General features: G+C 41.9%; 1 protein-coding gene across 1 annotated transcript; it reads right to left on the bottom strand.

The window, feature by feature from the left end:
* Window positions 1–47: 47 nt before the first annotated feature.
* Window positions 48–10,995, bottom strand: mmp19 (matrix metallopeptidase 19). Its single transcript, XM_066708186.1, has 9 exons — window positions 10,533–10,995; window positions 8,930–9,018; window positions 7,971–8,101; window positions 7,475–7,687; window positions 6,678–6,923; window positions 5,555–5,662; window positions 4,988–5,152; window positions 4,357–4,484; window positions 48–2,588 (listed from the first exon to the last, which is right to left on the bottom strand). The coding sequence occupies exons 1-9, from the start codon at window positions 10,626–10,628 to the stop codon at window positions 2,352–2,354; spliced, it is 1,413 nt and encodes a 470-aa protein (XP_066564283.1). The 5' UTR covers window positions 10,629–10,995; the 3' UTR covers window positions 48–2,351.
* Between the last annotated feature and the right edge of the window lie 15,158 nt (window positions 10,996–26,153).

Raw genomic sequence — 26,153 nt, 5'->3', positions numbered from 1 at the left:
ATGAAAATGTGATATACTTACAAAAAGGAAAACGCACAAACTGATGGTACTTTTTTGGTATTATTTATTGTTATTTTATGAAAAACGTACAACTCTGATACTAATCATTTTATAATGATAAAGCAGTTATCCAGTAACTGCGGCAGTGCGAGCGATAGTCATCGCCCTTCGCTAGTGACATAAATCGTTTGCAAGGACATCACCTATAGATTTGTGTTCATTTACATTTTAAGTCCACTTCCAGGCAAGTCATGAGTTGAGAAATTTACATTTGATTTGAAAAACAAACGCACACACAAATAAACTACAGTTGATGACCCTGAATATGTGGAAGACTCCATACCAGATGGCCTTTTATAAGAATAACACAAAATACAAAAACATGCTTTAGTTAAGGACCTAATAACCTTAATTTATTTAATGAAAAACATCCTCAGAACAGAACGGTGAATCCTAGCACAAACGTCTGACTACTAAAGCTTTAAAACATCAGCTGATGGTAGCAAACGTTTCAAAACCACAAGAAGCGTATACCCTTAGTTTAAACCGGAGCAATAGAAAATACTGGCAAAGTCCTTATGAAGGAGGTGAGTCACAATGTTACTCTAGTCAGTGGTTACACAATAGTAGTGCTGGTATACAACAGACATGTTTAAAGTATGGGCAGTATCTAGCTATAAATACCTCATCCTCTTCTGAGCAGAGCTCGAAATGTAACAAACCGCAATCCACATACAATGTTATTTCCAAGTTTGTATTGTGTGTAAATACTAGGGTTCCCAAACTTAAAACTGGAATTACTTGTGCATTCAATTTCAAAAATAACATAAATAATACATCTTGTTCAATATGAGGTACATGATTTTTCAATAATAATTCCTTGTAAATGATTAACGCTGGGTAGGCTGGTATGCAAAATAGTTCAGATCATGTGCTTTGCTTTTCTAACTCTGAAACTATCATTTTGTAAAAGATAAACACTGAAATATAGAAAACGTCAAGATAAATTATTTTAAAATGTATTAATTTATTGATAGGCCTAGGTTTAGTTGACGGTTAGTTTGTAGAGAGCAATCTGCTAGCAAATAAAAATAAACAAACTTGTACTCGTAACGCAGCAGAATCAAGCCAGGGACATGCACTGGAATTTAACAATACGACTTGTGCTGCTAATGTTTGTGAAGCGTATGCAGGATAATGCATATTAGGTCCCAGTGCTCGAGTACGTTGTTTACACTCGCCAAATGATAAAATGCTACAAAATACCCATCCCTGGTAAATATGTTAATGTTCAAAAAGTTCCCAACGATACCTCATTGTACCACTGTGTGGCAGTATGTTGACGTTTCAGAATTTGATTGGCTTAGGAATGAATACCTTGATTGTTAACTTGTTTAAATCGATGTGGGAAACTGCGTTATTCTGTTCTCATTAGTGATATAGTTAGTAAAATGTGGGCTATTTATTCACTCACATGTAAAGGCTTTGGTTTGGCTCTTAGTCAGTTTGCATTAACAATATCTATGTATGCATTCTATTTCTCAAGAGTGGGGGGGAGGCTGCATTGTTATTGTTGTTGTTGCATTGTTTGCACAGTTTGATTGACCTTAAATGGACAGTCAGGTCCAGAGAGAGTAATTCATAGTTTACATAACATTATAGTTTTCACAAATAAAATGTGGGGCTGGGCTAACTGGATTTGTTTGGGTCACCATTTGTTTTGAGACAGAGGCTTGGGGCTGGGGGTAAAGCACTTTTTTGGCCAGAGCATTTCAGAATAACATCAGAAAAGTTTGCAGTGAAATGGCACAGTTGGAAGTTAGATGTTTGAGGGAAGAAGATCTGGAGCAGTTGGTGTCTCTCTCCCTTCCTCTCTCTGTCTGGACCATATAATCATAGCAAAAGCCCTAGCAATGGTAACACACTGGCTACTGTGGAAGAGGAAAATCTCTGGCAATGAAGGGATAAACTGTGGTCCTGTTTCTCTACACTCTGGAATGGATTGGTTTTTTTAATTATATACTGAAATTGAAAGTATAAGATGCTATTTTAGATCACAGGGGACTAACCTTTGATTGCCCTTGGACCATTTTCAATACTACTTCCTCATAAACATTCTGCCTGTTTACTGAAATTAAAAAGCTGAACAAACATAACTATGTGCTTAAAGAAAGTAGTCAAAAAAAGGTTGGCTTTTCTCAAACCTTTGCTTAAAATCACCTTGTCCTGGAATAGACTTGGCCTTAGGCTTAGCTTTGTATTCTTGGTCCAAGTGGTTTATCTGGCCAGACTGATCCACCCCTTCCTTGCCCCCACATTCCCAGCCCTGCTCCCCAATGCCCCCTTGCTGTCTACTTATGGCACTGCATCCAGCGCTCCCTCTTGCTCTGTGGGTAGCCTTTGTCAGCAGTGAATTGGCTGTTGACACGCCAGTACTGGTCACCTTTGAAGAAGTAAATCTTGCCATTGGTCCATGTGAAGGCGGCATCTGGGTTGGGGGGTATCCCGGTGAAGAGGTGAGAGATGGGCTTAGGGTAGATGCTAAGGTCATTGTACACCAGCTCATCCCACTGCCAGTAACCGTCCCCCTAGAGAGAGAGAGAGAGAACAGTCAGGCAGGCTCGCTCTTTCTCCTCATTTGCCCCACAATCTCCACAGGGAGTTTGAAATGCTTGATGTACAGACATGCTCAAATGTGTTGGTACCCTTACAGCTCATGTATACTTGCATGCCTTTGGAATGTCATAGAATAAAGCAAAGAAGGTGTGAAAAGAGATTAATAATAATTCGATTATAGTGATATTCCAAACTAATTACTTTCTTTAAGTAGTATCACACATGTCTCTAATCTTGTAATCAGTCATTCAGCCTATTGAAATGGAGGAAAGTAGTCACTGTGCCGTTTGGTATCATCGTGTGCACCACACTGAACATGGACCAGAGAAAGCAAAGGAGAGAGTTGTCTGAGGAGATCAGAAAGAAAATAATAGACAAGCATGGTAAAGGTAAAGGTAAAGGCTGCAAGACCATCTCCAAGCAGCTTGATGTTCCTGTGACAACAGTTGCAAATATTATTAAGAAGTTCAAGGTCCATGGAACTGTAGCCAACCTCCCTGGGTGCGGCCTCAAGAGGAAAATCAACCCCAGATTGAACAGAAGGACAGTGCGAATGGCAGAAAAAGAACCAAGGATAACTGCCAAAGAGATATAAGCTGAACTCCAAGGTGAAGGTACATCAGTTTCTGATCGCACCATCTGTCGCTTTTTGAGTGAAAGTGGCCTCCATGGAAAAATACCACTTTTGAAAGAAAAACATAAAAAAGCCAGACTGGAATTTGCTAAAATGCATATTGACAAGCCACAATCCTTCTGGGAGAATGTCCTTTGGACAGATGAGTCAGACCAGGAGCTTTTTGGCAAGTCACATCAGCTCTATGTTCGCAGACGAAAAATGAATCTTTCAAAGAAAAGAACACCATACCAGTGAAACATGGAGGAGGCTCAGTTATGTTTTGGGGCTGCTTTGCTGCGCCTGGCACAAGGTGCCTTGAATCTGTGCAGGGCACAATGAACTCTCAAGACTATCAAGGCATTCTGAAGCGAAATGTACTGCCCAGTGTCAGAAAGCTCTGAATCCTATCGAACATCTATGGAAAGAGCTGAAACTTGCAGTCTGGAGAAGGCACCCATCAAACCTGAGACAGCTGCAGCAGTTTGCTCAGGAAGAGTGGGCCAAACTACCTGTCAACAGGTGCAGAGTGATTGCAGTGATTACCTCTAAAGGTTGTGCAACAAAATATTAGGTTGAGGGTCCCATCATTTTTGTCCATGCCATTTTCATTTGTTTTATTATTTACAATATTATGTTGAAAAACAAAATCAAAAGCAAAGTCTGATTTCTATTAAATATGGAATAAACAATGGTGGATGCCAATTACTTTTGTCAGTTTCAAGTTATTTCAGAGGAAATTGTGCAGTCTTTGTTTTTTGTGGAGGGGTACCAACAAATTTGAGCACGTCTGTATGAGTAGACTTGAAGACCAAATTCACCTAGACTGGTCTAACTCTGCTGTCCTGTGAGCAAGGCTGCAGATCCTCTCCTTAGAACAACGACGGTCAACTATAGGCCCCAATGGCTGCAGTGTCCTCTGGTTTTCGTACTACTGCACATCTTAATTCCTTAATTTAATTAATTAATTTGATATTTCCAGGTATTAATTAGTTGCTAACTGAAAACATGAACGAATACCTGCACAAATCTGGTCTCTGAGTACTGGAGTTGCCCAACCCTGCCTCAGAAAATCAGGCGGGCTGAGGTGTGATTGGACAGCAATCTGCAAGAGGACTCCCACTCACCTTGAAGAAGATAATCTTCTGGTTCTTCTCTAGGTACAGGGCAGCGTCGATGTTCGGCGGGATGCGGGTGAGTGGTTTGGGGTAGCCATAATCCAGTTTGAAACCGGTGTACCTCCACACCTTGTTACCTGAGAGAGACACAAATAGGGGGGGAATGGACATGAAGATTGTTACACTGTGATTCTGTCTCAGTGAACATGTCAGTCAGGAAGAGGACATTTCTGTTGATCATATACAGGTAAGGCAGTAAATTGAACACTGTCTCATACCTTACTGTACTTGTGTAAATTGTAAATTGGAATCTGTAAAATGTATTTTGAATTGTTATGTTTTAGTGAAGTTGAACTTGTAATGATTGATGCCTTGTACTTCTCTGTATTTTTGCACTTATGTTGTAAGTCGCCCTGGATAAGGGCGTCTGCCAAGAAATAAAAATAATAATAATAATACCATTGGTTAGTGATTTAGCTGCAAGTTAAAACAGGCTAAAACAGGGTGCAGGACTCCAGCAGTGGTATCAAATGTAGTTTGCTGCACACAGACGTCATAAATTGTCAAACAAAACCCCCTTATGCAATCTAGCCCCATATTGATGGCCATACACACACACACACACACACACACAATATACCTTTCAGGAAATAGGTCTTGTTGGTTTTCTGCGAGTGAACAGCTGTGTTGATGTTCCCTGGGAGTTCCTTCCACAGGAGGTTGATCTTGATGAGTTGGTTGTGTCCCATGTCAGAAATCGTCCACACGTACTTTCCACTGAACGCAAAGGTCTTCCTGAAGGGGCCTGCAGCATAGGGACAGGGAGGGGACTTCAGAGATCAACTTCACACCGAACAGTTTAACAGTATTGCAACTGATCCGCAGCCGCAGATCTTCACAGTGCTGCGACTCTTCAGTGTTTGTTGAACTTTGATTTGTAACTGAGTGTTGGTCATAAATGTAAAGATGCCTAATTGATACAATAACTAGGTTAATTAAGTAACTGTGAGCTTCAGCCGGAACAAAAACCATGACACTGACGAACCCACCAGGAAACTGAGTTTGAGAGCCCTGATTTAAAGAGACTTAGAAAACCGTGAGGACCGGACTAATCGTCTACTGTAAAGGTAGACAGGTTCTAATGAACCGACCAACCAGGCATCTTCCTTGTTAAACCAGCCATACCATCTCAAGACCAGAATCTCACCTAGCATGATGGCATCTAGGTTGGCAGTGCAGGGGTCGAGCTTGTCCCCCTGCAGGTCTGGTACAACAGTTGGGGACACTGAGGGGATTGGGAGAGTTGCTCGCTTGCCTGAGAGAGAGAGAGAGAGAGAGAGAAAGAGAGAGAAATATAGGGACTTTCACACAAAGATTATTTGTATTTTCTGCAAACTGACTCAACAGCCATGAAGTGCTGCAATGCATCTGGGATGAATTGGTTCTGCACAATTTGAGAGTGAGTCATTTAACAAGACATTTGCCTCCAAGTATCAAACATGAGAGAGTCTTTTTATTTTTGTATTTGATTTCATCCATAGGGAGAACAAATGTTCTCTGTCGCTTTGGTTTAAATTAGTTATTAGACAGACACATGGAGGAATACAAAGTGGAAACACATGACTATAAATACATACATATATATATTTTTTAAGTATCAAAGACAGGGTTGCTGTCACACACACATATGCTTAAACAGACCAGGCACAACCCAAGGACTGCCCTGGTCCTGGTGAGCCCCAAACCAGAAGCATTTATGGGTCACCCTAAAAATCAACCAGACTTGCTGTAATCGCATTTTGAGCAGAATTAAAATCGTAGAACCTCTCTTGCCTGAGGAACCACAACAGGTCTCACTCGCTTCCTTGAACAAATGTATAAAACTGAACATTACACTGCAATCAGGGAGAAAATATTTTCATATTTGAATACAACAAATGTAGGGATTCCACCCAGTTATGTTTCTTCCTACACACCCATTGTATTTAGTTTTTTGAGGCCCAGAAAGTCAGTTGACATCAACATGTGTGGTTAATCAACTTATACAAGCATTTCAAACATGGTACATTCAGACATTTCCTTACAACTTATGTCCCCCCCCTACTTAACTCCCCACAGTGAAGAACTACAAGTGTTATAAAGCTTTTGTGTATTATTTTCAAGCACTCCCCTCCCTACAAGAGCATGATTTATAGATGCAAAAGGAAAGGACACGTAGGCAGAGACTTGCACACAAAAGGAAATATGAAGCTAGTCATGTACACACACACACACACGTTTGCTAGCAGAATCGGACACAGTGATGCCGATGCAGGCTTTGGGGCCCTTACCGTACAGAGCCTGGATGCCGCGAACATCGTCAGCGTGCAGCGTGAAGGGATTTCTATAGCCAGTGTAGACGGGGCCCATGAGGGCCCGGGAATACTGCGAGTGGCCCAGCCCCAGTGCATGGCCGATCTCGTGGGCTGCAATGATGCGCAGGTTGACTCCACGGCTTGTGCCCTCCGTCCACCACTCGTCTTCATCAAAGTGGACAATCCCTGACTCTGGGATGTCAGCGTGAGCAAGCACCCGCCCTGTACAGCGATTGTTATTATTATTATCATCATCATTATTATTATACTGGGCAGAGAGATTTTTCCAGGTAAGGAAAAGCAGAACTGTGGCATAAACCTATGGGGAAGTTTGCTACCAGGCAGCTTTATTGGATCACTCTGAATTAATGTATTTCAAAAGACTTAGAAATGTTTAATTCAGAGCTGGTTGGTTAAGCAGGTGTTTTGATAATCCCAGCATAGGCGGACTAAACCCCCCCCCTTTGCTTAATTGATCCAAAGACTGACCCGTCCACATTGTGTACATGAGCCGGTAATGGGGATGTATTCAAACACTCTTGCATTAGAGGTCCCAGTCTTTTAGCACACCTTAAATTTTCTAATAAAGAACTGCTGATTCAGAGAGTGTACAGGGGCTCTCCACATGTCATATTTATTCAATGACATACTATCAAGAACATGAACAGAAATGACACTCAGAATGAAGCCTGGATGACAAACTTTATAGTGGGCTGGCTGATAGTAGAGCAGTAGTCCCTCTACGGTTTCCATTGGCAGGAGTCGGTACTCACCAGGCCCGTCGAAGGCCACAGCACAGGTGTGGCCCCTCTTGTGGAATGAGATCTTGATGTCGGCCCTTCCCGCTTGCACCTCCCGAAAGCTGAGCGGCGCCACATCGCTCCAGTACTTGAAAGCCGACTGGATAGCACTGCGGGTCTTGGCTAATCCCATGTCGGGGGTGTAGTTGTAGATGCGATAGGTCAGGTCCTTCTTGGCCCACTGCCCTGTTGTGGGAGAGCAAGTTAGAGACACAGTGAGGCCGTGCGCAGTGCACCCAGACTGGCCTCTCCTCTTGCTGTGAGGGGACCTCGTTTTTGTGGAAGGGGGTGGGGGGGGTTGCAAATTCAAGACCTACACCTTTTGCAATTCTGTCTGCTTTTTCCCCACCCTGCCTGTCTGGAATGCACCTATCAGGGTCAATATATGTCACCTGTTAGGCCTAATCTCAATACATGTTTAGTGTATGTGCCATGCGTCCAGTAATTTAGAGGCTGTCATGTAGCTCACCCAGCCGGAGGTATTTGAAGGTCTTTTGGTTAAAGGGGTCCTCGATCCCGCAGCGCGGCTGTCTCATCTTTGACAGAGTGGATTTGTCTATTTTTCCTGTGACAGGCAGCTCGGTCACCCTCTGAAAGGTCCTGCCATGGAGGGAAGGAGAGACTGCTTAATACACTGTCCACAGTAGTAGAATCAGATTTTGAAAGAATGTAGCTAAAAATATATCAAAAGGAACATATTTAGCAAAAGACAACATGGAAACTAATAATTTATTAGGACTGAAATTGTACATTCAATGTATTTGCTCATACTGTATGTTTCTTCAAATGCTATATTTTGTCACAACTGTAATTCGCCCTAGGTCTGCCACTAACCACATTGATTACATTTATTTGTAGTAGTAGTAGTAGTTGTATTGATGTGCCAGACAAGCCTCACACTGGAGACACTGAACGTCTGAGTTGTCTCATGGTTATTCAGTTCTGGCTGGCACAATCCCAAACCAGCACTCAGCCACCGAGCACTTGGAGAAGGGCTGACAGATGTTTCTGCAAACAGTTACAGTGTGACTATTGATGGTAAACTTGGCAATTGTTTTGCAAGTTAATCCCACAATTGCACTACAGTGTGTGTGACAATGATATCCACTCCTGGTGCTGAAAAGCTAAAGGATTCTCTGGTTTTCATTCACCCTGAGCTCTTGGAAGACTCTTCTGAGTCTCTATGCAAAATACAGGACCCTGTATAACTGGTCTGAATTATCATTCTTTCCAGGTTCTTTCCTCCATTCTTTAGCCCTTGAGGGTTTGTGGTTACCTATAAAACCAGCTGGACCTAACTGGATGTTTAGTGATTTTCATTCTTAATACTTACAAATATTTATTCTTTACACAGTCAGTTTTTTAGGTGATCTTTTCCATATTCTATGCTATTCAGGCTGAGACTAAACCCAATGTTTTCATACATACTTGAGAGCCTCCTTAACCTCTTCGGGATCGTAACCCTGAGACTCCAGGTCCAGGGGGGTGTGGAGGTACCCGTACTTCTTCAGATAGGCCTAAAGAAAAAATATATATACATTGTGTTCAATGCCAAATGATCTATTTCCATGTATTTCCATGCTTCCTGTCATGGAACATCTTAAATGACAACTCCTGTTAACAGTTTAGGCTAAAAATCTAAATTGCTTAAGTTTCATTCGCCTAACAGACTACTGTAAAAACGTGTGAAATAAGTATCAGATTATTTGCGATTTGTGTGCACAAGGTAAACAGGCAATATTCCAAAAACACAACAGTTTCTTTGTGAAAGATGCTGTATTTTAGTTTAACTTATATTTGTGTCCTGCAATGACATCTGACAGGGACCTTTGTGAAGCTCTTGCCCACGAAGCAAAGTTAACACCTGTAAACCTTAAAGTCTGAATGTATCAAGAAATGAGGTAGGTGTGTAAAATATTTGTTTTTCATTTAGTGATAGAATTTTGCTGATTTTTCTCCATCCAATCAAACACTTGTTAAAGTCTTCTGGCATAATCACTGCCTTGTATTGGAATTGTCTCTCTGAGAGGAATTTCCATTTCTGGCAGAGAAATGTGTATAAACTTAGGCATCCAGTCAGGATGAGTGTTATTTATGGTATAAGTGTGTTCTCTCCGGGAAATAACCACAGGTTTTCATGTGCAATGGGCCCAAGCCAAGTAACAAAGCAACAAAGGTTAGCTGTCATACAGAGCTATTGCATGAAAGCTTTCCTGTATACTTTACATAATACTTTCCAAGTTTCCTGGCCTCTTATGCCACATTGAATAACCTCAAAAAGTTATGGATAATTTGCATACATCAAGCTTTTGATGTGTTCAGGCTGGAGAATAAAATGCATGTTTTAGCATTTTTAGGTGGACAAGCCTTTCCGCACCCCTTCAAATAGAGGTATATTCAGTCACTCTTTATTCACAAACACTCAGATCAGAACAAACTACAGCACATAATATGTATATTTCCTCCCTTTCCTTTTTTATTAACGGTCAAAGGCACAGAGGTCAATTAATTCTAACTAATTTCTTAATCAACTAATCTGCCATGGGAAAATAAACTAAAATCACATAGCAGTTACACCAACATTACTATTATTATTACTATTATTATTATTATTATTATTATTATTATTATTATTATTATTATTATTAATAAAAACACTAATAATAATAATAATAATAATAATATACAATTCGAGGTTTTTATTGCAACCTAATTTGCATTTGTTTTCATGTTTTCAACATTTATTTCTAGACATAAATACATCGAGCAAAGTTAAACATTGTACTCTGTAAATCTAAAATCTCGACTAAAGTTGTATTATGTGTGTGTGAGTTTTGACCGGTTTATTTAGCATTGCACTACACTTAGATGAGGATAAGGGCGTCTGCCAAGACATAAATAATAACTTAGCATCCAAACACTTCAAACCTTTGAGATTTTCGTTCGCATCTTTACGCTTCAGCAATTATGGATCAAGCAGAAATAAGCAGCACATGCCACAGACACAGCGATATGACTCCCCAGTCCTTACCGTGGCTTCAGTGTGGGCCTCCCGGCGCTCCAGCACGGAGCACAGCGCACACGCAGCGAGCGCACACAGCAGCGCGGCCGGGCTCAGGGGCCGCATCGCCGGCAGCCGTGCAGACAGACGCGGTGCTGTCCACGGGCACTGGAACAAAACCGGCAGGGGAAGTTTTTGCTAGTTCTTGCTACGCTTTATTTATGCGTGAAGCAGCAGACTTTCTGCTTAAATCAGTGCAAGTTTTCTGAGTGTACTTAAGCAGTATTTTGTTGAAAAGCGTGAGTCACTATAAACTTTTTTATTGATGTATTTTTTTCCTCCTTAGTGTTGTTTTTATTCGCCTCATCCAGGCTGCTTGTCTGTGTGCAGTTTGCGCTGCGGGAGTTTATTATACCGCAGTGCCGTGACTCAGACAGCTCGGCCCCCCGTGAGCCACGCCAGAGGAATGCGGTTCACATGTTCCCGAAGAGGAGGCAGGGGCAATCTGTCAGCTGTACAAAAAAAAATATATAAGAAAATGTAATGTCTTTTCCTAAGCCCTGCCTACACTGAAGCACATTCATGGCTGTCAGGATAAGGTCAACAGCAGCTTGAAGATTTAAGGCGGGAAACGCCTCAAGACGTGGGCCTCGTGCTCATGTTTGGCTCACTGTGGGTGAGTAATTTGTGGGGACTCACTAAACGCTTCCTGAAATTGTTGGCAGAGTAGCCTATATTTGCGTCAGTAAGCATATAAACCAAATAAATGTATTTAAAAAAATTATACTATACCTAAAGCACAGGAAACGGAATTGGCTGTGGGTTCGGTTAATGCGTTCAAAGGCGACTAGACAGACTTTAATAAAGGCACGGAATTGATTCTTATATGGCATACATTAAGGGAAAATTCACAATGCTGACAACCCCAGAGTACTTGACTGGAGCCTAAATTACTAAAATAGTCAACATGATTATTTTTTCCCTGAAGTTAGTTGCAAAGTGCTGGTGGAGAGGGGAGTGAAAAAGTGTTGGAGGGCATTAGGCCTCAGCCAGGCCCAAACAAGACAAAACCAAACTACAAATAATAAAAATTCAGAATGTGTGTGCAGAAAGACATATCAAGAAAGTATGTGTGTCTGAAGTCACATTAAGTAAATTAGCCTGGGAAACAGTCTTGCCACAGGGCTTTGATCTTCCACTTCCCTGGCCATCTTTGTGCCCTTCTGCCTATTTGTCCATGCACCTACCCTTTATTTATCTATGAATTTATTTATAAGCATATAGGGGCCGTACAAAAGGTAATGAGCATCGGTGGATTTCACCCATTTTACCAAATCATCTACAAAATCTATCCATCTATCCGCTCCAATATAAACACAGATTCAAGTGTATACACACAGGATTGGTGTTCCCACAATCCATTGTGACAAAATGGCTGTCATGAACATATCGTCTCACCAACATGCAGTGACTGAATTCCTGAAGGAATTCCTGAAAGTTGGTGTGCTCATTAGGGAGGACTAATGGGTGACAATTAGGGAGATCGCAGCAGCTGTATAACACCATACCATGCAGAAAATGATAGCGGGATTGGGGTATCGGAAACTTTGATCCTGTTGGGTTCCCCGCTTGCTTACAGAGGAGCACAAGAACACAGGCATGAATGTGTCATCACAGTTGCTTCAAAGGTGATGACTTCCTGTTCTGTATAGTGATCGCTTCCACCATTTTGACCCAGACCTACCATCTGTCAACACCCTTGAAAAATCAGATGAGAGGCCAGTACTATCAGAGTGGCGAGGCAGTACAGACAGCCATGCGTAGGTAGTTGCACAGTGCTGGAGTTTTCTCACTATCAAATCTCACTACCACAGTGAGATTTGTAAACTTGTGGCAGAATGTTGGCAGAAATGCGTGGGTCATTCTGGAGAATTTGTAGAAAATTGTAACTGTCAGTTTCCTTCAAGGCACTAAATGCTCTGTATCGAGATGAGCCCTGCTAGGGTTTTTAAAAACATTGTAGGCCATAAATAATTTTTCTTTGGTAAGTGAGCTACTATGGTGCAGTACTGTTGAGGAGAGAAAGTGGATACAGTACAAACTACAGTGAAAAATTGGTCTTGCAGCCAATACTGGTATTTTAATTTTATGTTTTTAATCTAAAATGTACAATCTTCTGTTAGTTTTTCTTTTTATGTTGCTCTCAATTTGAAATAACCAAGTGTGACTCACCCCTTCCACCCCCACACAATCCCAGGGCACAGGGGACTAGGAGACACACGAGTCTTCCAAAAACCACACTGCCACGCCATTCGCTCCTTTTCACATTGCACATCCATATGGCAAGCAGGAAAACTAGAGCATCGCAGGATGGACAAACGCTGCCCCTTGACTCTCAGAACTGGGTTTTCTTTCAAGTTGGAGCACTGCGCAAGGGGGGGTTTCTGCACACTTCCTTAGGAACCTGATCTAAAACATTACTCTATCAAAGCTGCAATTGGCCCCTGCGCATGTCACTCAGAACAAGTCCCTTCCCACTTCCTGTTCTATAAAATGTGACGTCTATGCAGGTTCATCCTCTTTTGCCATTTCGCTGGACCGAGAATACGAGCTTTCTGTGTCTGTGTGTAGACCTTAAAAACTGTGTATTTTGGCTGGCTGGTTTCACTAATAGTGTTGTTCACCACCGTTTCACTACAACTCTGTCTTTATTGCATGTCTTATTAGTTATATTTATAGCTAAATTCGATCCTGTCCGTCCACGCACCAGAGCTTCGGCTGCGCTTTCGGTTTCAGTTGCGGCTGACAAATAGAGCATTTAAAAATAATAAACATGTTAATATAGTGCCATATATTATCAGATTGCTTGCTGTGTTGGTTTTTTGTCCACAGGGCTTTTTCAGTGCTACCAGCGTAAAATCTGAGGCCTGGCCGCCCGGCCTAAGCCTCGGTCTGTCGTAAGAGATCTCGCCCGCAAGAGGTGCTCCTCCTTGGGCTTGCGCCTGCACTACAGCCCGTGACTGTAGCTGTAGGTGCTCTGCTGCGCTCCACCGTCCATGGGTGTGGCCTCGTTTCTAGGCCCCGCTTCAGCTGGTGGCCTACTACCTTCGGCCCCCTGGACCCCATGTCACCCGGTGTCCCCAGAAACCCTGGCACACATGGTGTGGTTAAGCCTACAGGCCTACGCGGCACTTGTATCCTACACCTGGTGTTTGGATACACAGTGCTCTGTCCGTCAACATCAAGGTTGTGTCTGGTTGGTGTTGCAGTGCCCCCGTGTCCATAAACGTTGCCCAGTGGAGACGCACTTACAGCGGCGAGTCCCGCTAGGCACTCCACTTGTCGCGGCGGCATTTCAGTTGTTGTGTGCCCCTTGGCGCAAACGCTGACCGGCGCCCCATCTGCACGTTTCCTGGTTCACGCGTGTGTGCGCTCTGCGATGTGCTCCTCTCATTACCACCTTTGCGCCGGTTGCAGCTGACATACCTTGCCTGCCTGGAGTGGGGAGGTCCTCTGCCCCATCTGTCTGGGCATTCAAAAGCGGACACTATTTGACCGCTCGGTGTCTCTGGACCTCCGTCTCTCCCCGAGACCCTCCATCCCCTCCTCCAGACATGCAACCTCGAAGAGAGCTGCGCCTCCCGCGCCTGCTTCTCCCCCTGCATCTGCAGCTGCGCCCTCCTTGACTGACATGCCCGTGCAAGTATGTGAGCGACAGGGAAGAGCAGTGGAGCGATACCCACAGGCCCTCTCCCCCTCTTCCGAGCTGTCGCTAGCCCCCTCCCCACCACACCATCGGCGACGGAGGTCCAGCTCCACGGACAGAGAGCAAGATAAGGCCATTCTTGCCCTGAATAGCAGGGACTGCTTGCAGCTCCTCTGGCCCTCTGACCCCAGGCCCCCACACTCCAGGTTCGAGAGGGATCAGCAAGGGCCCACAAGGGCTAGTTGCACTAAAAAGGTCTACTTTAAGTCTTAGCCTTAGTCTAAGTCCTGTGAAATTGGACTTACGTAAGACCTTGTGATAAGACCGCTGCACGAAACAAAACCTTGCAGGTCCTATGTTAGCCCTGGCTTACCTGTTGTTGCTAAGCAACAAAGTCTGGTCTTATTATTTTTGTGAAGAACGGAAAAAATAATGGCTGTTTGTAAAGTAAAAAAATATAAATTTCACTGAAGATGAAAAACTTATGAAATAACTAGTGAAATAACACAAAACGCAAATGTCATCAGCACCACTGTAGTACGCACTGTCGGTATTAAACCACTTTAAAAAGAAAGCACAGGTACATACATACTACTTGCTGACATCTATGTTTATTAAGCATGTTGAGGGGGGCGAACACTTCCTGCTTTTGCTTTTAATAACATTCTAGTTTAACGTAGGCCTATCGGTATAGTTCCAATTATTAATATATATTGCTTATTTTACTGCTGTTTTACCAACTACATAACAACAGAACATTTACTTATTTAATTGCAGATTCTAAAGACGTCGGCCCCATTCCAACTTAAGAAAGAAAGACTAGGTTCAAAGAGAGGACCTTTACTTTGAACTGTTGGAACTCCAGCAGGGAAATCTATTGTTGTGAAGGGAAAAACTTGATCTAGAAATCAAAATGTAAAAGTTAAAAATGGCAATTCGAGGTAAAAATGGGAAGGAGAAAATTATTATTGTAGTTATTAAGAGTTGTTGGTTGTTAATACATTTGTCATCATTTATAATAGATACTAGATAATAGATTTGAATTTGTATTGTAATAGTTCACCTAAATGTAAGTTTTTATTAATGAAATTAAACATTTCAGTGTCAAATTATTTGCAACCATTATTAGCCAAACTTCCATTACTTTGTATGTAATTAAATATTGAAACATTTTATAGAGCTTTTGCATTCTCCTGTGTTATTTCTGAATTATTTATATGAGAAGGCTTTTGCCTGTCCTTAAATATCCTCTATCGATGGAATACCCTTTAATTTAATAAACCTGGCATATGTGCTGCCATATTGGTTTCATGACAGTTTCTATAGCAAAAGATATATTTTTCCCATTTAAGCCTGGTGTAGGGTAGGCTTAAGAAATTACTTAAATTTCAGACCAAACTGGTTTTATTTTGTTTTGTGCAACAGGCCTATTGATTTTGGGCTTAAATGTAAGTCTAAGACGTAGAAAATGGTGGCTCCTGTCTGGAGTTGTGTTGCTGAGGCCCATAATGGTCACCTCGGGGCAGGCTCCTTGATCAGCTCCCTGTCTCCTCCCTTGCAACGGTTTTGTTATACAGTAACCCCTCTCCCTTGGGCAGTGCTTCCGACTTGAAAGATAATGATAGGTTGCAAATGCAACCCCGGTTATCTGAAAATGGAAGCACTGCCCAAGGGTTGCATGTCATCCGGGAGTCCTGCTTCTGGCAAAAGAGGATGAGCCTGCGCTGACGTCATGTTTTATAGAACAGGAAGTGGAAGGGACCTGTTCTGAGTGACGTGTGCAGGGGTAATTGGCAGCTTTGATAGAGTGACGTTTCGATTGGGAAAGTTTGCAGAGACCCCTCCCCCTTGGGCAGTGCTTCCTTTTTCAGATAACCGAGGTTGCATTCGCAACCTATCATTATTTTGCTCTTAAAACATTTGTACCTGGGTGTATCCTACAGGCTGGCAAGATAGTCTCAAATTCAGACTATGGTATTCCAGAATGTAGATCTCAGAAGGCGGCACACCATTAACCAAGAGCCGCCAGTACTGGGTGGATGAGAGGGGCCAGTTGAAGAAAACTGGGTTCTTTGTAAAATTGCGACTCATGTAGTTTTTCAGGCACTTGCAGGTTCTGGGTTTTGGGTCCATCTGTATCATATTCTCCAATTGGTTGGATAGATAGGCTGTAGGAATTCTCAGCTTCCAGCACGACAAATACCAGATAAATTCAGCAAAGTACACCTGCTGTGTTTATTCCTCCTGGAGTACTGATAGGGAGAAATTTTACTCCCTCAATAGATTGGCGGACAAGGAATACTCAGTGCCCGATTTTACTAAAATAATGCCAAAATAGTTTATTCAGCTACAACAAAGCACTCCGGAGATGGCCAGTCAGGAAAACGCATCTAAAAGTTTTCTAAAGAACATACTATCATATTGAAGAAGACTCTCTTTGGTTGCTGGACAACTAGATGATGTCAGTGAGGTACCCCAGACTTTATCTCACATTTCTCCTTTGTCTTCTGTTCTCTCTATGGCCTTGGATGAAAATGTTTTACTAAAAACCAGCTACACAGAACTACTGCACCTGGCCTCTCCGGAGCAATACTCAAAGCTTCAATTCATACATGGGTTACACAATCTTCCTGCAACAATGGTGCGAATATAATATATTTGGCATTTAGACAGGGCACTGAGGTCATAGTGGTGAGCAGAATTCAGCAATTGGTGGCTCAAAATTAGGAAGAAATATGTGGGAAAATTATTAGCAATGACACATTAAAAAAATTAAAATAAAAATCCTTCCCAGCTGATCTGTGATTAAATAGAAATGATTATTCATTTAGTTTGTACTCCTTTGTTACACTTACTGTACAGACAGTTAATGTCTATTGTTGAAGAAATCGTTTTTGTCAAGTGCTGATTCAGGAGCGGGAATAGCAATAGAGTTTGACGCAAATGTGGTGCTTGACAAAGAAAAAAAAGCCTACTTTGAAAGTGAACTGATGCTGGATTGTGTAACTGACCTAGTTTGGCAGTGCTGTTACTGAAGGAGGAAAACATTTTTGGTTTTGTTAATAATGGTGCGTGTAAAGTTAGATTAGATCTGAAGCGGAGACTGAATTCTTTAGTGTTGTTGTTATTGTTGTGATTGCTGTGGACTCCTTCAGGTGTTTGGGATTTTGTTGATCTGTTATCTGCTAAGGATAAGGTGTGAACTCTTTAAATCTGAACCTGATACAGACCAGGTCCATTAGAATAGTCTCATTTAGCCATACTGGCAAACTAGACATTGCATCTGTCTAAAGGATCTTCTGCAAAAAAACACGGCTTTAACGGTATAACATGCCTGCTTGTTTTCTAGTGTTCTTAGCGCCGTAGCATTCTATTTGAAGGGCCTTCTGGTATTGCAGGCATTATAGCTCTCCTCTCAGTCGTGAGCTCTGACTGATGGGCCACACTTCCTTCCTACCCACTCACCTCAGAGCACTACAACCCAGACTCTCTCTATGTCTCAGTACTTTAGCATAAATCATGAGCCTACACCATCTCCTTCTCTCCCAGTCTCCTAACTCTAACCACCAGCCCAAACTGTGTCCTTGTCTCCCATTCTTTCTCTCTCCCTCTTTCGTTGTTCTTGTCTCGGTCACTCACTAACCTACACTGTCTCCCTCTCTTACACTCTCCTGACTTTAACCACTAACCCACAATGCTTTAATGGCCTCTCTCTCTCTCTCTCTCTCTCTCTCTCTCTCTCTCTCTCTCTCTCTCTCTCTCTCTCTCTCTCTCTCTCTCTCTCTCTCTCTCTCTCTCTCTCTCTCTCTCAACCCTTTAGCATAAACCATTAATCTACTCTGTTGCCCTCTCTCCTACACACCCAATGTAATCATTAGCCCACTCAATATCCCCTTTCTCTACCTCCAAATTCTCCAGTTTCCACAAGTAGGACCCTGTCTCTCTCCAAGTTCCTCAGTTCCTGGTACCAGCCCACACTGCCTCCATCACTCTCTCTCTCTCTTTCTCTTTTTCACAGTTTCTCAGCTGTAACTCTGATTTCCTCTCTCTCTGCCTCTCTCTTATTCACTCACCCACACCACTGCCTGCCTCCCTCTATCAGTTTCAGGAGACAACCCCAATAGACATAGTAGAAAGTATATAAAGTTTTTTGGCCTACACCTGGCCATGAGGACAACCCCAAAAGTATGTTTGTTGCCATTTATGTGTGGGAAATGGAAGTCAGGTGCCAGATTTGGGTTGTCCTCCTGCAGTTTAAAACTTAATGCTTTGTTTACAGGTCTAATACAGTTTTACAGATCACATGTGCAGTATACTATCAGAATAAGTTTTCTGAAAACTGTTCACACAACATTATTTATTTTCTCAAATACATAACTAGACATTACTGTGTTCCTTCTGAAATACTGACTGGGATATTCTGATATATTTTATGTAATCGATTAATTTGGGGATCATTCTATTTTCCCAATAAACAAAATGGAGTTCTCATGCTCCCGTATACACACTTTGGCCCTATCTCTGTTCACAACTAATCAAAAAATAAAATAACAACTAAACCTAAATGCCTCTCTTCCTGTCTCCCAACTCCAGAAATCTTATCTTGTTACATTAGTTTGTGTATCATACAACTCTCTCTTGCCAGGTCTAAGCAACAGCACCATCAGTGTTTCATTTAGGGGACGTTTAATTTATGTTATTATTTGGGCAGATTTTCAGCTTTACACAAATAACACAGAAGTGAGTCAGGGTTCACCTAGGGTTCAGTTAGTTAGAGTCTAGATTATTTACAGGCAATCAATCAAAGTAAAGCAAATCTCAGTTCAGCAAATCTTTACCCTAAAATACATTGAGATTGCTGGTTTAATGCTATAGGTTGTAAATCTGGTCTAGCAGCCCAGAAACATTGATCATTCAAAATGTGCAAGCTAATATTTAGTGTTTATATACAGAAATGCAAGGTGTTGTCATTATTATTTAAGTGATTGTGTTGATTGATTTGATAATGTTCTGGTTTATAGTGCTTTACACTGAAACTGGTTATATGAACACATTATCCCAAACCATTAGTTTAGGTATACCAAAAGAAAGTCTATTTAAACAAATCTATAACCATTATTCACGTGTTTTCACACACATTTCAGATTCATTAAACCGTTTTTGCTAAACCCAAAACGCAGTTCTCTTCATAAAGCACAACCTTCACCAGTGACACCTCGTGTGTTTGTGTAGAAAGCTCTGCCATTCAAGACACCAAACTCCAATCACTAAAACTGAACACTATTAACACACTGTCCTCAAGGTGCAAACACTACTAAACGTAATTGTTCAACAAGCAATCAGAACTTTGGCATGAATGAAAGGGCCACAACTCACCTGTGTTTTGCAACTCTTTGTGCAGCCATCAGCAACCATGGTGTCCTCCACCAGCATGCCACCGTTGGCGCATATAACACAGGCCATCTGCTCACATTCCTTGATGGTCTACGGGATGCTCTGTTCCAGCAGGAGCTAAGGGAGCCAGGGTGGCCAGAGCAGCCGTGTTACGTGTCAGTTTCCACCACACTGCTCTTGTCCGTAACTGGTTCAATGACAACCCAACCCTCTCTAATCTGTATCTTCCACCTTACTCACCATTCCTTAACCAGATAAAGGAGTTTGTCTCAGCATGGCAGGGGAAGGTCTGTGACCGAAATCCTTATGAATGGGAAAACATTCTCTAGGCGATGGAGGAGGCTTGTGGGGAAATAGCTGTAGAGTCCAGGGGTGGCTAATGCCTGCCCAGGGAAAACATTGCATGTGATGCATGTGATGTAGACAACAAATTTCTGGCCTGACCAAGAGACAGGATGCTAAGGCCGAATAAACTTCTCCTTTTTCTTTCTTTACCTACAATGAATATACAGTATATGTTCTTACTTTAGTTGAAATTCTGGTATTTGTGTATTGTTTTTATACTCTCTTACAATTGCATGCTGTTGCAAAGTGCATGATTTACACTGGTATTACTGAAAAAAATATTTTATAATAGTGTTTTTCATTCAGCTGTGTGTAATGGGTATTCAGAAGGGTCTATTTATTTGATGGCTTTTGTGTGCTGTTTGACAGCACAGTTTTATTTAGATGCAAGATAACATGTTTTTGTCTGAGACTTCTGAGGTTTGGCCAGTATGGTGTGAGATTTCTGTTTTGTGTATATAGTTTTCAGAAAAGTATAATTTCAGGAAACTTGTGAAAATGTAACATGCACCCTTTAAGGCTTTGGCTGTCTTTGACACTATTCATACATGACAATCTCAAGTTGTTTTGGAAATTGTCACATCACAACAGTGTTAATCCTTTACTTTTACCTTGCATCAGGACGTCCTGTAATATCTGAAAGTCATTTGCTGGGTATCTTTCAGTCCTGTCAGAAGTAAAAACATTACTACTGTTCAGGAAAGGGTAAAAAATACAGAGCTCAAAAATAGGTGCTTTGTACAGCTGTGAAGCAAGAAAGCAATTATTTTCAGTGACACAAACTTTAGAAAGGACGTTCCAGCCAATATAAAATACTTGCTTCATCTGGAGTTATAAAGTGCCTTGATCTGCACAGCTTTTACAGTTTTACAGTTTTACAGCTTTTATTGTTGACGTCACTTTAATGCACAATTTATTTACGCACCCAGTTTGTTTATAAATCATATGCCTTCTCTGCCCAAGATGAAAGTTAAATTGAGTTTAATTCAAAATGATGTGGAGTTATTTTCCCCAAATTTTAAATCTGCTATTACTTTCCCCTTTTCACCCCCAATTCAAAATCACTACTTACTGCACCACTGCAACTGTCTGCTACTTCAGGAGGGACGCGTCTTCCAAAATGCACATAGTTCAAGCTGTCTGCTATTTTTCCCACTGTGAGCCCAGAATGCACCACAGCCTGGCTATTGCATCAATCAGAACATGTGATTCAGATGAAAATCATATCTGAAGATACAGGTGCAGAGAATCCTCACCCCACCTGGGATCACCTGGATTGGAGTGCAGCTGGATCCGGGCTATAGGACATCCTGAACTAATGACAAATGCTTTTGACATACTACCCGATTTAAAGTCCTGTAGAAATTGAGCTTTTAAATTTGAATTGAAGGCCAGTAAAGGAGTGCATTGAGTGGAGCTATTCTAAATCCGTTGACTTGAATCCAAACCAACAAATAAGCTTCTTGACCAGCCTGGTGCCCCAGAGAAACAGAATAACATGCCGCCTTGGCATCAGCCTCCAGGATCCTGTCTGCGTGAGCCTGGCCAGACGCTACGTACTGTCACCTAACCCCCTCACATCTTCCACTCTCATCACACTTTCCAATTAACAGTTTGCCTGGACCATTTCACAAGGCAAATCCCAATGATGTCATCAACAGACAACAATACTAAAATGCCTTTGGTTACTGGGCCTTTATTGAACGACAGAAGCTGATTTATGTCTGGTTACAGTACAATACAATACACTACTGTGAGAAGGCCCTCTTTAAAATAAAACTGAATCAATCTGTGGGCCAAACAACAGGGGATTTCATTCCCAGGTGCTCAGACACAGTGCTGTAATCTTGACCACATCACAGCTGGGCCATGTGCAAGCCATGAGTACTTCTGTGTTGGTAGAGAACTGGCAGAGTAACAGGGCATTAGGCTTCATTGTGGGATCTGACACTGCCACAAAAAATGATAATATAGGAATTGACCATTGTATTTTAGATATAATACTTTTTTTAGTTTTCAGAATTCTAACTTACCTGTAGTACCCATCATGGCAACCTCAACCACACAGAAAAACCATAACTAAATATGCAGAAGTTATAGTATAGTAAAACACAGGAAATCAAAATAGTTCTGTTCTACAAATTGCAGAAAACAGATACTACTGTGTCTAATTATAGTTGTAGCTGTTTGCAGTGGGTACTCATGTGCAAAGGCATTTATGTTAAGAAATATCACTATGATTAGCAAAGGTGTGATTGACAGAGGAATGCTCGCTGGTACAGGCCTTAATGGTACAGACACAATCCTTGTGGGTTTGATGCGCATTTACTGAACAGCTCACCTAGCCACACAGTAATGCTCAGGTACTGACATGCCCTCATACATACTGTATTATTCCAACTCCATCTTCAACTCTTGAATACACACTTTAGAGCTGTAGATGAAAGATTTCACACCCTTCATCTGAAATAATGTTAACATTTTTGGTAAATCACTTAGCTGAATAAATATTGGTCATTAAAGTATATTTATTTTTAAAGAATATCCTTTCAGAGTTGAACTCTGATTCAGCCTAGGGAACACTGTAAAGATTTGACTGAACGGAATTAAGACAGGGGTGTGTGACCACTTTATAGAAAGCTATTGAATCGTAGAACAGATGGTCACACGAGTGTGCCAGTACATTTGCAAGGTCTCTCCTGCTCTCTTTAATGGTACAATTTGCAAAACAAATCCACCAAGGCATTTGAGAGACTTTTTACAGCTTTTTCTGCGTCTGACTACAGTGGCTGGATCTGTGGGAATCCAATAGCTAAACCTAGGGGAACAGGCATGACACAGTACAGCTGGTTTTCTGGAACTGTAAAAGCAAACACACAAATGCAATACGGTTCAATGCCAAAACAAAAAATGACTCAACTGACCCCAACAAATGTCTTGCCCCCCTCCTCACTTTCTCCCATGTGAATCAGACCCCAAGACCCTGAGACACACACACTCGCATACACATAATCACGCACTCACTTACTCACATACACTCGCAGAGCAAAGGGTTGCCACCACCAGGCTGCCACTTTAACAGAACCCAGATGCTGTGTTCCCTTACTAGTAGATAAATATACAAGGCAGGATGTGACACAAATTCCAGGAAAAACTAATGGACTCTGGGAGAAAGTCCATGTTTCTAAAATGCACAGATGAGTTGTGGTATTGGGAGAAGAGGTGTGGCTGACACAAGTTGGAGTCGGGGTGGGGTTAGGGGGAGGGACATGCGAAAGTTCTTGACTTTCTTGGCTTAATGGTGTTAGCATTGAGCTATACCATCATAGACATGGACTGATGACACTCTCACTGACAACACGATGGAGCTCACAGGTGCCTGGTAAAACACAGGGGACACAGTTGCACAACAAACAGAGCAAACTTTGGTGGACTCGAGCGCACTCAACCCCTGCAGCACTATAAGGCAGATTTTGAAATCAGACCAAAGAAACAAAAAAAAATACAAACCAAGAACACATATTGTTTATCCAGAAAGTCCATTAAACTTGCATGCATCAGTTTCTTGTGACTCACACACTGTGACTGATTTCCATTGGGAAGTGCAGCTTGACTTACAGTGGCCCGTTTTGGAGAATACCCTATCTGGTGTCTTTTTAGGTCATCAGTGCTGAGTCATCGGAGTGGGTAAGGGGCTGTGTATCTGTTCACAGGCACTGTAAACCAGTTGCACACGTCTGCAGTTTATAATTGTAACAGCATGTTAACTATAGCCCAGCTATTCCACTGAATTTCCTTCCAAAGCCTTTCAAACTCAGACTGAAAGCAGCAGGATTTTCAAAACAGGCAAGATAAGACGTTGGGCTGCAGAGTCTGATTTATGTAACCAAATTATGTCATTTAAATTTTTAACCAGAAAGTGAATACATCTTTTAAATAATTTTGGAATTTGTATAATGAATTGAATAGAATGATGAGCATGCAGCAACACTTCTTAATTTTGTCACTTTTTGAAAATCACTGTGTGGCCTTTAGCTACAGGTGAAAAATGTTGACCAGAATTCTGAACTCTGGAAAGAGTTTGACAGAGTTAATCCAGATTCTTATGTCAGGTCAACAAGGGAAACAAGGATATTTTTTTTTCGGTCCACCTATTCTGAACTTCCACTTGTATAACATTCTTCTATTATTGTTGAGTGTGAAGAGCTATAATAGGTGCTTTTTCTAGTGCAGCAGTTCTCAAAGTGTGGTCCCTGGTCTTCCAGGTTGTACACAGGTTGGTGCAAATGCAGGCTGAAAAATTATGACAATAATGACAATCTGTATAGCTTTTGTTTCGGACATTAATTCATATTTTACTTTTACTACTTAACATTGTCTGTTTTATGATTTCCATTAACAGTTGTGTATGTCTTATGAGCTGGATTAAGCCATTCCCACATAGTAGCTGCACTGTTAGACAGCCTTTTCGCAATGCAGCACCATTCGTCCCATTTCAATGGCCAATGGGAGAGGACAAGGTAAGTGCAGTGGTGGTTTTATGGTTATATGTAATCATGGGATGAGATCTAAATGCTCACCGCCCTGTTCTAACACTGTTCTAGTGAGATGCAGTTGCAAGAAATGTTGTGTTTTATGGGACAAATTGAATTTCGTAAGACTGAAATACAACAGAGATCTTATATAGACAAGTCCTTACTGTTTTCTCCATATGGGCTTGCCGTATCTTTTTAAGGACTGTGTTGCTATCTGGGCTCTACTGTTGTCATTCAGGTTGCTTTTAGAGAGAGCTGTGGCACAGTCAAAATATAATTACTAAACCATGTAAAACAAGGCAGCACTAAATATGTGCATTGGAACAGAAAAGGAAAGAAACTGTCATAATATCGTAGTATTCATGTTTTTATTCCTTGTTTTAAACTGTAATTATTGTGGATGTGGGGACTACTGAAAGCATCAGTTCCCCCTCTGTGCCTTAGCTTAACCTGGAGCAGTATGGCAAGCCCATCTGGAGATAACTGTAAGGACTTGTCTATGTAACATCCCTATTATAATTCAGCCTTAACCTTTCAATCTACAGTGAGGGAAAAAAGTATTTGATCCCCTGCTGATTTTGTACATTTGCCCGCTGACAAAGAAATGATCAGTCTATACTTTTAATGGTAGGTGTATTTTAACAGTGAAAGTTATACATTGATTTGCATGTTAATGAGGGAAATAAGTATTTGATCCCCTATCAATCAGCAAGATTTCTGGCTCCCAGGTGTCTTTTATACAGGTAATGAGCTGAGATTAGGAGCACTCTCTTAAAGGGAGTGCTCCTAATCTCAGCTTGTTACCTGTATAAAAGACACCTGTCCACAGAAGCAAGCAATCAATCAGATTCCAAACTCTCCACCATGGCCAAGACCAAAGAGCTGTCCAAGGATGTCAGGGACAAGATTGTAGACCTACACAAGGCTGGAATGGGTTACAAGACCATTGCCAAGCAGCTTGGTGAGAAGGTGACAACAGCTGGTGCGATTATTCGCAAATGGAAGAAACACAAAATAACTGTCAGTCTCCCTCAGTCTGGGGCTCCATGCAAGATCTCACCTGGTGGAGTTTCAATGATCATGAGAAAGGTGAGGAATCAGCCCAGAACTACACAGGAGGATCTTGTTAATGATCTCAAGGCAGCTGGGACCATAGTCACCAAGAAAACAATTGGTAACACACTACGCCGTGAAATCCTGCAGCACCCGCAAGGTCTTGTACAGGCCCGTCTGAAGTTTGCCACTGAACATCTGAATGATTCAGAGGAGAACTGGGTGAAAGTGTTGTGGTCAGATGAGACCAAAATCGAGCTCTTTGGCATCAACTCAACTCGCCGTGTTTGGAGGAGGAGGAATGACCCCAAGAACACCATCCCCACCGTCAAACATGGAGGTGGAAACATTATGCTTTGGGGATGTTTTTCTGCTAAGGGGACAGGACAACTGCACCGCATCAAAGGGACGATGGATGGGGCCATGTACCGTCAAATCTTGGGTGAAAACCTCCTTCCCTCAGCCAGGGCATTGAAAATGGGTCGTGGATGGGTATTCCAGCATGACAATGACCCAAAACACACAGCCAAGGCAACAAAGGAGTGGCTCAAGAAGAAGCACATTAAGGTCCTGGAGTGGCCTAGCCAGTCTCCAGACCTTAATCCCATAGAAAATCTG

Source organism: Amia ocellicauda, chromosome 7 (assembly GCF_036373705.1).
Source record: "Amia ocellicauda isolate fAmiCal2 chromosome 7, fAmiCal2.hap1, whole genome shotgun sequence".
Taxonomy (NCBI): domain Eukaryota; kingdom Metazoa; phylum Chordata; class Actinopteri; order Amiiformes; family Amiidae; genus Amia; species Amia ocellicauda.
The sequence above is the reverse complement of the archived record's forward strand: the minus strand, read 5'-3'. Positions and strand labels throughout refer to the sequence as shown.

What these genes read in the sequence shown, in the direction of transcription:
- mmp19 (XM_066708186.1), bottom strand. Translation starts at nt 10,628, where the DNA reads ATGCGGCCCCTGAGCCCGGCCGCGCTGCTGTGTGCGCTCGCTGCGTGT. An exon ending in CGGCATCCAGGCTCTGTACG is followed by an intron (nt 5,663 to 6,677) that starts GTAAGGGCCCCA and finishes TCTCTCTCTCAG; the next exon opens with GCAAGCGAGCAACTCTCCCA. An exon ending in CCTAGATGCCATCATGCTAG is followed by an intron (nt 5,153 to 5,554) that starts GTGAGATTCTGG and finishes CCTATGCTGCAG; the next exon opens with GCCCCTTCAGGAAGACCTTT.